Source organism: Tubulanus polymorphus, chromosome 2 (genome assembly GCF_964204645.1).
Source record: "Tubulanus polymorphus chromosome 2, tnTubPoly1.2, whole genome shotgun sequence".
Lineage (NCBI taxonomy): Eukaryota > Metazoa > Nemertea > Palaeonemertea > Tubulaniformes > Tubulanidae > Tubulanus > Tubulanus polymorphus.
The window spans coordinates 31684778-31696617 of NC_134026.1; the positions used below are offsets into that span (position 1 = coordinate 31684778).

Genomic DNA, 11840 nt, shown 5'->3' on the forward strand with positions numbered 1-11840 from the left:
GGAGGTAAAGAAGGTAACACCCTGTACTGTCCTAGCTCCACCCCTTATATCACATCACGTACCTCCGAACCTTCCACAGACACCACCCCAACCTCACCCTCACCTCAACAACACCAAACATCCTGACCCCGCATTACCCAAACTTATACTTTCATATTACTCTAACTGTACCTTACTCTATCCTTAAAACTCTACACACACCGCCCCCTACCTTACACATACCATACCAACATCACTACTACACATCCTCACTCGCCAGGGTTTTGTTGCCTTTCACTGAAACTCACAAACACTGATCGAACTTCCTTCATAGGTCTATAACTAGTCGCTAGTGAGCGAGTACCCATCTAATGAAAACCAGCAATTGCGTGGCTCATGCCGATCGCCAGTGAATGAGTACCCATCTAATGAAAACCAGCAACTGTGTGGCTCATGCCGGTCGCTAGTGAGTGAGTACCCATCTAATGAAAACCAGCAACTGCGTGGCTCATGCCGGTCGCTAGTGAGTGAGTACCCATCTAATGAAAACCAGCAACTGCGTGGCTCATGCCGGTCGCCAGTGAGCGAGTACCCATCTAATGAAAACCAGCAACTGTGTGGCTCATGTCGGTCGCTAGTGAGTGAGTACCCATCTAATGAAAACCAGCAACTGCGTGGCTCATGCCGGTCGCCAGTGAGCGAGTACCCATCTAATGAAAACCAGCAACTATGTGGCTCATGCCGGTCGCTAGTGAGCGAGTACCCATCTAATGAAAACCAGCAACTGTGTGGCTCATGTCGGTCGCCAGTGAGCGAGTACCCATCTAATGAAAACCAGCAACTGTGTGGCTCATGCCGGTCACTAGTGAGTGAGTACCCATCTAATGAAAACCAGCAACTGCGTGGCTCATGTCGGTCGCTAGTGAGCGAGTACCCATCTTATGAAAACCAGCAACTGTGTGACTCATGTCGGTCGCTAGTGAGCGAGTACCCATCTTATGAAAACCAGCAACTGTGTGGCTCATGCCGGTCGCTAGTGAGTGAGTATCCATCTAATGAAAACCAGCAACTGCGTGGTCTCTAATCGCTGTGTCGATGTAGGCTAGGCTTAAGACCACTGCCGGGCGAACAGGTCAAAGGGTTGGGCGGGTGGAGAGTGGGTGGATTGCCGTGTGGGCAGACAGGTCACATGATTAGACCTTGACCCTTGACCTGTGGACGAACTCAGACAAATACAATGATTTCCTGTGATGTTGTTTTCCCGATCTGGAACTCAGCATTCTCCGCTGCTGACATCAACTTACCCTTTATCGACGTTTATTGAAGGATATTTGCCAACAGTAAAACATGTTCACCTCATTGTGACTGGCATCACTGGTTTCCCTTACCGAGGGTCCAACACAAGAATAAAGTTGTGGTCAGCGTTTGTGTAGACGTGAGCTTCAGCAGGAAGCAACCCGAGCTCTGGTGAGTGAGGATGCTACTGTACCCTCTACCAGCAATCTTTCAATCCGTTATCATACACCCTCCGAACATACACACCGTACACTACCACATACATCACTTACCCCCAAACAGTTCTATATTAAACTCATCATCGAATCCAACCACATCAAATAACCCTGCATCATCCAACCGACCTTACCTCATCACATTACACTATCCTACCCTAACGGTCAACTACACCATACCCTGCCCCATTCCATACCCAAACCTCATACAACTCATTCCCTCTATGATTGAATAAGTAGAAATGTTACGATGTTGTAGTTACACCGATGAGAATGATTCTTATCACTAATGAAGATGAGGGAACAAACATTCTTCAAACTGAGGAGGAATGAGTGAATAAATAACACAGTCAGTGTTACATGTACATCAGTTATATCTCTATTAGACTGAAACAATGAGTGAAACTTCTACAGTTACAATCTGACACAAATCAAACTGCGTCAGAAAACATTTTACAACTTTCTATTTTTCTATCACTTTGGTTTCAGATGTGCTTCATATGTATTCATATAGAATGTGTTATCATTATTTCAGTTGTTACGATTAGGTTGATTCAGTGGTCGCTGTAAGGAACTCTGATCTATAGCTGTGTGTGAAGTGAGCTGAAGATGGATACAGATACTTGCTGGAGACAAATTCAATAACCGTTATAATCATTCGACATTTTGTTTTAGTCTGTTTGGAAATAAACTGAATTTTGATCCTGAATATCTTCAACTCCTCCAAGTGGTATGAATGAAGACATAATTCTAGAACTACTTATCTTATCTCTTCTGTGATTCATTCAGCTGCTTCTGCGCTGCTCCTATGATACTCCTGCTGCTCCTACGATACTCCTGCTGCTCCTACGATACTCCTGCTGCTCCTACGATACTCCTGCTGCTCCTACAGCGTTGCTCTTGACTCAATCTTATTTCATACCACAGTAAACAGGAATTGTGCCTGAAATAAAGAATATTAGATTTCAATGTGGTATCTGTTGATTGTAGACTATTCACAGATATCAGTTACACGATTGATCGAAAGAGAGACAAACCTTTTCTAAAAGATGATTAATAGATCTCAACCTGGTTACAGTCAGTGACGGGAGGGGGGTTGTTCATATTGTTGTTTTTAACTGATTCGAACCCGTTGAAGAAGGATCGATTGATGAAATCTGTTGTTTGTATCTGTAACAATAAGAAAAGGAGGTCACTGTAATTATTACTAGTAATATTCACCACAACAATATAATCTGTAAACAGTTATAACAATGTTTTAGTTTATTCATCACAACTGGCGGCTGTAAACTTCTCGCTCCCAACAACAATGTCACTAAAAAAGCAGGTTCATTCGCATAGTAAGTAGTTTTCACCAACTACTAGGGTCACATGTAACTAATTCAACAGTTTGTTCTAAGTGTGTTTGAATAATTGTAGGATAACTGGGATAATTTCTCCCAGGCGGGCGCTGCGCTGCGGCTCACCGGACCGTGACGACACACGTGACCTACTTCAAAAACGACTTAGAATATAGTTTGGCGGCGGGTCTCAGGTCAGTTTTATAGACGGTGTTTATCGCCTGCATCTCCGGGGTTTATACCGAACTGTTAACGTAAGACATAGATATAATTCAAGGATAAAAACTGGAAAAATTCCAAGACTTACCAAATTTCAATATGGCGGGTCACGACTCCACACCGGAAGTGAGGACTCGCGGATTCTCCATGCAATGCGCTGTTACAAGTTAAGATCATTTGCTGAGCTACAGATTTATTTTTGTATTCAATCTGATTTATTTAGTGTAAGAATTACATGATCAAGCTTAAAACTGACCAGTGTAATCAGGCACGTGGCTGCCGGAGCTTTCCGGCTATCACCAATGGTTTTACTCGCTTCCCTGTGTACACTCAGCATCCTCTGCAGGTTGGTTTTATTTTGGAGCCACCTCACGCTGGCCTAATTGTTAACCGTCAAGTGCTGCCCCTATATTAATCGTAGACGGCAAATGTATGAACTAACTTTTTACTCACATGCCGCAGTAGGAATATTGTATCATATTGTTAGTTCGTATATTTACCGCTAATGATAAATATAGAAGCAGCACTAGACGGTTGTAAACGTTGGGACCCAAATATGGTGATAGTAATAATGGTACCAATAATTCATTGGCTATTGAGCATTATCAATTAGCTTGAGTCCAGTGGGTAAACTGCATCTCAATCGAGGCTAAAATGTCTATCCGGTAACGTTTCGACCTCGCGCCTGAATATCCAGTCTGTACTCCGAAGATGACAATACGCTCTCTGTTGGGTCTTGAAGCCATGATCCGTTAAGCCTCGGACACGGGACTCGTGCAATTGGTCGATCCAGAGAGGTCCTGATGCTGAATAGGAAGTCCTGTCCCGGGTTCGAATCCAATAATTATTGATACTGATTCAGAGTGGCCGGTCCTCGTGGTGGTGAGTGCTGAATAGAGGCTGATAGGCCGCGGGGCCGGTCGGGATCGAAATCCAGTAATTACTGATACTGATTCAGAGTGGTCCTGATGAATAGAGGATCGTACAGGGGTGTGTCCCGGGTTCGAACCCAGTAATTACTGATACTAGTGATTCCAAGAGTGGTTCTGATGCTGAATGGAGGATTTACAGGGGTGTCTCGGGTTCGAATCCAGTAATTACTGATACTGGTTCGGAGTGGTCCTGATGCTGGATAGAGGCCGTTTCCCGGGTTCGATCCAGTAATTACTGACACTGCTTCAGAGTTGTCCTGATGCTGAATAGAGGATGTACAGGGTTCGAATCTAGTAATTACTGATACTCAGAGTTGCCCTGGTGTGTCAGCAGACTCTGGCAGGTGAGTAATAAGTTAGTTTACGTTTTTTCCGCCAACGTTATACATAGCGGCAGCACTTGACGGTTTGGATCTTTGTGCGAAAACACAGACGCGGTTAGAAAGCGATTCTGACAAGGTCGTCGACTAAATAACATTCAATCCAATCTAATTTTATTTAAGGTATTAATGATGGTTATATATGTATATTTGTGCTATGAACGATGAACCTCAGATTCTTATATTGCTAACTTTCGCAAGTGTTCCACAGTCTATCAAATATACGTCACTGATGTATTTCTTTGTATGTGGAGGAATCGATTGGTGAAGTCAGTTTTTAGATCTCAGACTCAAAAACAGAAAAATAATGTCATTTTTTGAGTCGTGCGATCGTAAGATAGTTTAAGATATCACATTGGGTCTATCTATATATATATATATATAATCTAATAGTTACAGTTTTTTCTAGGTAAAAACGTTGTTACATTTTTCGGCTGCGAAATGAAATCTGCGGAAGACAATAATAAGCAACCGAAGAGAACAGGATTTTGGAAGAATTTAACAGAGATAAGTGAACCTGGATTCAAGAAAGCTGATGCCACATCTGTTTTTAAAGCAGTTAATTTTGAGCTATATACAACACCAGTAAGTAGAAGGCGCTTTAGTAACTGACCAATAAATTATGGGCGAACAGCACTTATTCAACTATTTTCGAATGTAGCTCCGGTGACAGAACTGGAGAGTAGCTGGCCGTCTGATATATGAATAATTGATTATTTTACAGAATAAAGTAATGGTAGTTGTAGGATTATTAGCTATAGGAGGCTGTAGTGGATATATAGCCTATATGAACTATAAAGCACGACAGGAGGCTGGCGGTCGACAGATTTACAACGCTATCAATCCAGATGGATCTTACTCAACAATGATCAGACAATCTAAATGGGATTAAATAGTTTGATTTACTGCGATCAGGTGTGGAATCCCGAGTGGATCATCCACTTTGTATAATAGATTTAAATAAAGATGTTTTTATGGGAAATGATGAATTAGTTGTCAATAATCCGAGGTAATTTAGGGCCGGTTTTGGTCTCTACCGATTCCAGGTATTCTCATCTGCCATGTTACTTTGGACCAGTTTACGCTCCGATAAAGAAGCAACTGGTAGAGATTCTAATCTTCCAAACACCAGCAACTAGAGATAATTGGTATCCATCAGTGATAGGTAGAATCCGCCATCGTGCGAGAATGCCAAGAATGGAATGATCCAACAAGTGAGATCCTCTTCTGTAAGTACAAACGAGTGGGTACGAATCCTCTGACATCCTGTCCTAGGGTTAAACGGACGATCCACTCTCGAGAAATTGAGATCCAAATGACATAAAACAAAGACAAGTGAATTTATGTTATACCTTAAGATGGCATGAAGTTTGGATTTTAATTTTTCATTTTTTTCTAGTTAGTAACAAATTGTATATCACACAGTGAAACCATTGAATATTGAAAGAGAACTCCTGATATTAGTCAATTATTATTAAACGGAGCAGTTTTTATAAATTGTACAAACATTTGTGTTCGTCAAATGTTTGACGTCCTTCGTCTCATAAATAATATAAAAAAATAAAACACCCTTAAATGCCTTATTATGAAATTTACATTCAAAAATGTTCCGTTTTTCAAATGCGCGCGCAGAAATCTTCAAAATTGGAATTGTACTAGAATGAGGTCAATGTCAAAGCGTTGAAAAAGAAAATACTGCGATACGTTAGGGTTGCTCCATACAGACGGACTAGAGCCAGGAGAGGAGGGCTCCTAATGATACACATGCTAAACAGTTTGACAATGATCTATGTACATAAATTCAAAACCTACCAAATAATAGTTTATATATCGGAGCAAAAACTGTACAGAAAGTTGGGAACAACGCACACACCGCCAGGTGGCGCTTAAATCGATGACTATTTTTGTTTGTTCGGAGACTGCAACACGTGCTGCCCTCTATTTAGATAGCGAATGAAATATCCATCACCTCGGGATGTTAAACCAATAATTAACTGAACGAATATCAATATCTCGATAGAATGAAAACAATAGTTGATATTAGTTCAGTTAATAAAGCACATTATATTACACACAGAGCACAGACAGGTTAAACAGCACACACGCGGCTCAGCGAGATATCAATTTGATTATTTTGAATGTTCTATTTACAGTTTATATCAACTGTATCCTCGCTGTATTACTCTATACCCGCGGAGCGACGACGGAGTGCTCCAGCGGAGTGCTCCGATCACTCTCCAGGGCGGAGTCCTCCAATAAATTTCAATGTCATTAAAAATCGCTTCACATTTTTGTCGAGTTATTTTTTGTCAAAACCAGCCGTTTATAATATTTCATGTTCATCGGTATTTTATATTTATTTATCAAACTTCGCGCGGTAACAATCTCCATGACGACAGTTTATTGATCGATGTTGTATTGTTACCGACGAGGGAATTCTGCAGGGGGAATCCCGGTCGTTCACGACGACGTGATACTCGGGAATTCCAACGGATCATCCACTTTAGGAACTATTTCTTTCCTGCCGGAACGCGGAGGCCCGCTACCGCCTCGACCACCTCCACGGTGACCTCCGCGATCGTTACCTCCTCCTCCTCCTCCACGACCTCCGCGGTCGCCACCTCCGGCTCCACCCCGACCTCGACCACGTCCACCACGACCTCTACCTCCTCCAGCACCGCCACGACGCGGGTTATCGCTGAATGTGATTTCGATGTTCAGTAATTGTTTCTGCGGTCGGTCGGATTCCTGAAAATAATACAGTACAATGATGTCATAGGGGGATCTCTCCATCAGACTTCAACTCGATATCTCAAATCATAAGACTACAATTCGATATCTCAATCAAAAGACTACAACTCAATATCTCAATCAAAGGCTACAACTCAATATCTCAAATCAAAAGACTGCAACTCGATATCTCAATCAACAGACTATAACTCGATATCTCAAATCAACAGACTACAACTCGCTATCTCAAATCAAAAGACTGCAACTTGATATCTCAAATCAACAGACTACAACTCGATATCTCAAATCAACAGACTACAACTTGCTATCTCAAATCAAAAGACTACAACTCGATATCTCAAATCAACAGGCTACAACTCGATATCTCAAATCAAAAGACTACAACTCGATATCTCAAATCAACAGGCTACAACTCGATATCTCAAATCAAAAGACTACAACTCGATATCTCAAATCAACAGGCTACAACTCGATATCTCAAATCAACAGGCTACAACTCGATATACTACAACTCGATATCTCAAATCAACAGACTTCAACTCGATATCTCAAATCAACAGACTTCAACTCAATATCTCAAATCGTATGAGTTTTCAGTTAATTTGAGAATAATTTCCTCAAGAATCAATTATTCTGATTTTGATAGTATTTCAGTTATTAATTGGGCTAATTAAAGTTTTACCTCATCGGAATCTTCCTCTTCTTCGCTGTCAGAATTGACCGGTTTCTTCTTTAGGACGTACGTGTTCTTCCATTGTTTCATGTCACATCCTTCGTTCGGTCGACGGATGTTAAACTCATCCGGTTTCTTTGACGTAGCTTGCATCGCTTTATACTCATCTAACGTCATCTCTTTAGGTCCTTCCTCTTCTTTCTCTTCCTTTTCCTCATTTCCTTCACCTCCTTCGCTGCTGTAATTTATCAATTATCATTTCTAAATAGTTATAATTTTACTTAAACGAAATACAGTAAACCTAGCAGCCGAACTCGGGCGAGAGTTGAATTTTCTAAAATTCAGTCGCAATGGGATACCGGCGAGGCTATTGTGGGAAGCGAGCATTCAGCGATAATCCACCAGGTGTCGCTAGTGGCACTGGGTTACCGCGCTTCAATTTCTTCTACATTTCAATAAACTTCGAGTCAAATTTTCTGGTGAAGTAAATCAATTTTCAGTGAAATCAATACCACACACTGCGTGAGAAAGGAAATCTTTTCAATATCTATTCAATGATTCCTTTGATAATTTCGGGATTTGGAAGCCTAAAAATAATGTTCAAATTTCATTAAAATGAACTGATTTTCACAACGAGTAACCCGGTGTTGCCTGGTGTTGCCGGTATCCCATTGTCACAGTCCTAAGGAATCCTTACAATTGGCTTGAATTCAATTTTCCAAAACACAGGAGTCAAGAGCGCAATAAGTAAACAATAATTGGTATGAGTTTGCCCCGAGTTAGGGGGGAGGAGGGGAGGCTTGGTCTATTACAACACGGAGATGAGAAATAAATCTAAACACATTTCATTCGCATTCGAAGCAAGAGAGAAAAACAATAATCACAGAATTATTAAAATACATTCAATCTACACATGCATTGTAGAACTTATATCAGTGATTAAACCTGGATTAATTTATACTGATCTGCAGCTTACGAAGGTGTGAAGCCAACAAAAGCAGTTCTAGAGATGAATAAAACCAGGATTCATACAGATCAGAGAATCGCAAAATTCCCTGATATTTACGGACCGACCTTTGACCAAAAATTCCCTTATCAAATAATGAGATATCTAAGTGGGGGCTGTTAATTATCAAGAGGTTCCTCGTGCCACTCGCCACCAGTAATAACAACAAGACACCAAAAATACCGGAGTTTCCGACCTCAGATATCTAACTAGGAGATGCATTAAATTCCCTGATCTGTAAGAAACCTGTTAAACTTACGTTGGTTTAACAACCGCCGAGGAAAGTGATTGAGGTTGCTTTGTTTTCTCACTGAATAATTTTCATTTGAAAACTATTACAATTCACTTTAACTTCAACACGATGAAAGCATTTAAACGAATGGAGAAAACTAAAACTCACTTAGGATCCTGATTCTCTGTGTCTTCAGCAACTCCGAACGTTGTAGGGTTCCATTCCGATGTATTTCCGGCCTCCTCAGAAACATTACTCTCATTCATCTGAGCCCTGAAATCCATGCTGAATAATAAATAAAATATTTCTGGTGCAAGAAAAAAACAACGTCAATTGAATACGCAACTATCGCATATATTGCCATTGTTTTATCATGGTGAATAGAAGGTGAAATTAAATACTTACTCGACATCGTCCTGGACAGTACCCCAATTATGAGGACCTTTTCCATCTCTCTTTTCAACTGGTTTTACTCCTCTACAAATAAATAAATAATTCATCATCATTAGAGATCGGTAGACACTGCAGAACATGAATAAATAACTGAATCCCTAGTACTACAACTAGTATTGGGACTGTTGTTTCAGTAGTATTTCATAGAGTTGAGAATCATGGAACTCAATATAGTGTTGGCACTGTAAAACTATTGCATCAAATATCAGAGTTGAATATCATTGAAAGTATCGAACTACTGATTTAAGCAATTTAATATCAAGTTGACCAATTGAAACAAGTCTATTTATTGTACTAATTTAGACAACAAGCAATTAAATAAATAGAACATAAATAACTTGAGGAGATGTGATTGTTACAATATATATAACTGAGAAGCATCAGCAGATCTACAGGGTTCCTACAGTTCAGATGTTCCTGATAATCACTGATCTGTAGGAACCCTGTATAAACATGCACTAATATCTCACAAAGAGAAAAATAAAACATCTTAGAAATGAATTCATGAATGTTTTTGAATATAATATATAAAATGTCGGCTTTGTTGGACATAATAAAACAATCACCGAGTCTCAAATTTCCCTTCCCTGCTGCCTCAAACTTCAAACTCTGTCAGAAAATTAACGACAGAACTTTCTCAAGATTTCGACAAGTTCAACAAAGCCTTTCTTCGCGAAAAATAGCTCGAATTTAAATGAAATGGATTTTATGAAGAGTAAAATAAATATATTTCGTTTCGGAACCAAAAACCATCGAGATACAAAACCAAAATGAAAGACGGTTCTGGCGCCCGTTCAGTCTACACAAAGCTTTAAAGGTGAAAGGTCTATAGCGAATAAAGGTTGATTAATAGATCATACCTTGAAGCGGCAGGCAGGGATTGAGAGAAAGTATCCCAGTGATTTCTGAATTATCAATAAAATTTACATAATTCACACGCACACACAATTTACATATTCAAATTGAGATTATTGTTGTAACAGAAGTGTTGTCATTAGTAACACCTGTGGCAGACTGCAGGTACGCGGAGAGATGAGAAGTTTATTTTCTAACATTACTGGTTTCAATGATTTAAATCCTAAGTTGAAACTTTATCTGATTTCATATGAATCGGGCATTATTTGTTTAATGCAACTCAAACTAAACCTATAAACACTTTCATTTATTCGCTGGGCCAATCAGCAGTCGGGGCAGCTTAGATCTATGACCACTTTAAGAAAATCTTAGTTATATCGCAGACTTAACAACTAAAGACCAGTCTTAGACTTAGTTTTATGTCTTAAGACTCTTGAGACATAAAATTTCTAAAACCGGCTGGTCTTAGTTAAGTAACTGTACGACCCTGCGCACAACTAAAAGGACCAGGATTTAAACCCTGTACCGGCCTGGAGAATTCATCCAATCAGCATCAACGTACTAAACCGAATCGACGAATCATAACTTACGTTTTATCACTTCCACTTCGTCTCTCGTATTCACGACCTCGGCCGGCTCCACCACCGCGACCTCCACGACCTCTACCTCTACCGCGACCTCGACCAGCGGCATCAGATCGATCGAATCCTCCTCGTGAATCTGAACGATCTGAGGAGAATCCTCGTCCAGAACTACAAAATACAATATCAATCCATGAGTCACGTTTAACCGACCACTGCGCCGGTAAGCGCCCCCTACTGGTCGTAAGAGGTAATGATTCTTACCTGAATTCGTTGGCGGGTGTGAAATTATTTCTCCTCTCGCGACGGTCTTCAAAATCTTTACCGCCAGCGCCATCTCGTGAGAATTTCACATGGTTTTTATCCGAAGTGGCGCCACTGCTGCGGTCGTCACGTTTCTGCTGCTGTTGGTTAGCGATACGAGGAGGGCGATTATCTAGAAATATAAAATATGGTGAACCATGTGTTTGATGACACACAGACAGACAGCATGGCAGACAGTGTCCCTCCCTCTCAACCCCAGCCACAATTAATTACCGTCTTTACGGGCAGGTGCCGACGTTTCAACCGATTTTCCCTTTTGTTCCTGTTGCACGGCTTGCGCTTTCTTATTTTTGTTAGATTTCGCAGCCTTCGTCAGTTGCTTTTCCTTGGCTTTTTTAGCTTCCTCTTTCATGCGCACTTGTTCTTCCTCCTTCTTTTTGAGAATCTCATACGGATCATCGTCATCGTCGAACATCGAGATGTCGAACTTATTACTCTTAACCGGCACTCCGTACGATTCCATTTTTACCTCTGTTTTAGAGGATGACTATAGATTTATCATGGATTAAAATTTCAGGCTTTCCACCCTGCAGAATTCAATATGGCGTGAACTCGATCGCGCTGTGCATGCTGGGTCATGCTCTCGCATGATGTCATGGCCCAT

General features: G+C 40.7%; 2 protein-coding genes across 9 annotated transcripts; one reads left to right on the forward strand and one right to left on the reverse strand.

Moving 5' to 3' along the window:
* Window positions 1-4420: 4420 nt before the first annotated feature.
* On the forward strand, window positions 4421-5333 carry LOC141900691 (small integral membrane protein 8-like). Of its 3 annotated transcripts, none has more exons than XM_074787696.1 (3): window positions 4421-4484; window positions 4771-4946; window positions 5086-5333. In XM_074787696.1, exons 2-3 carry the CDS (start codon window positions 4803-4805, stop codon window positions 5251-5253), a joined length of 312 nt encoding a protein of 103 aa, XP_074643797.1. In that variant the 5' UTR covers window positions 4421-4484; window positions 4771-4802; the 3' UTR covers window positions 5254-5333. The 3 variants fall into 3 exon arrangements, with proteins under 3 accessions (XP_074643797.1, XP_074643798.1, XP_074643796.1); XM_074787697.1 differs by lacking the exon at window positions 4421-4484 and adding an exon at window positions 4613-4630; XM_074787695.1 differs by lacking the exon at window positions 4421-4484 and adding an exon at window positions 4634-4693.
* A 368-nt stretch (window positions 5334-5701) lies between these two features.
* On the reverse strand, window positions 5702-11801 carry LOC141900677 (uncharacterized). Of its 6 annotated transcripts, none has more exons than XM_074787666.1 (9): window positions 11450-11801; window positions 11177-11348; window positions 10922-11083; window positions 10337-10381; window positions 9429-9500; window positions 9192-9296; window positions 9051-9101; window positions 7795-8023; window positions 5702-7109 (listed from the first exon to the last, which is right to left on the reverse strand). In XM_074787666.1, the coding sequence occupies exons 1-9, from the start codon at window positions 11697-11699 to the stop codon at window positions 6822-6824; spliced, it is 1374 nt and encodes a 457-aa protein (XP_074643767.1). In that variant the 5' UTR covers window positions 11700-11801; the 3' UTR covers window positions 5702-6821. The 6 variants fall into 6 exon arrangements, with proteins under 6 accessions (XP_074643767.1, XP_074643766.1, XP_074643771.1 ...); XM_074787665.1 differs by having other exon boundaries at window positions 9192-9308; XM_074787670.1 differs by lacking the exon at window positions 10337-10381.
* Between the last annotated feature and the right edge of the window lie 39 nt (window positions 11802-11840).

Coding starts and splice junctions, on each gene's coding strand:
- LOC141900691 (XM_074787695.1), top strand. CDS start 4,669: ATGTCATTTTTTGAGTCGTGCGATC. Junction 4,694..4,770: donor ATTTTTTGAGTCGTGCGATC/GTAAGATAGTTT, acceptor AGTTTTTTCTAG/GTAAAAACGTTGTTACATTT. Junction 4,947..5,085: donor TTGAGCTATATACAACACCA/GTAAGTAGAAGG, acceptor ATTATTTTACAG/AATAAAGTAATGGTAGTTGT.
- LOC141900677 (XM_074787665.1), bottom strand. CDS start 11,699: ATGGAATCGTACGGAGTGCCGGTTAAGAGTAATAAGTTCGACATCTCG. Junction 9,309..9,428: donor ACTGTCCAGGACGATGTCGA/GTAAGTATTTAA, acceptor TTTATTATTCAG/CATGGATTTCAGGGCTCAGA. Junction 9,102..9,191: donor ACAGAGAATCAGGATCCTAA/GTGAGTTTTAGT, acceptor AAAATTATTCAG/TGAGAAAACAAAGCAACCTC.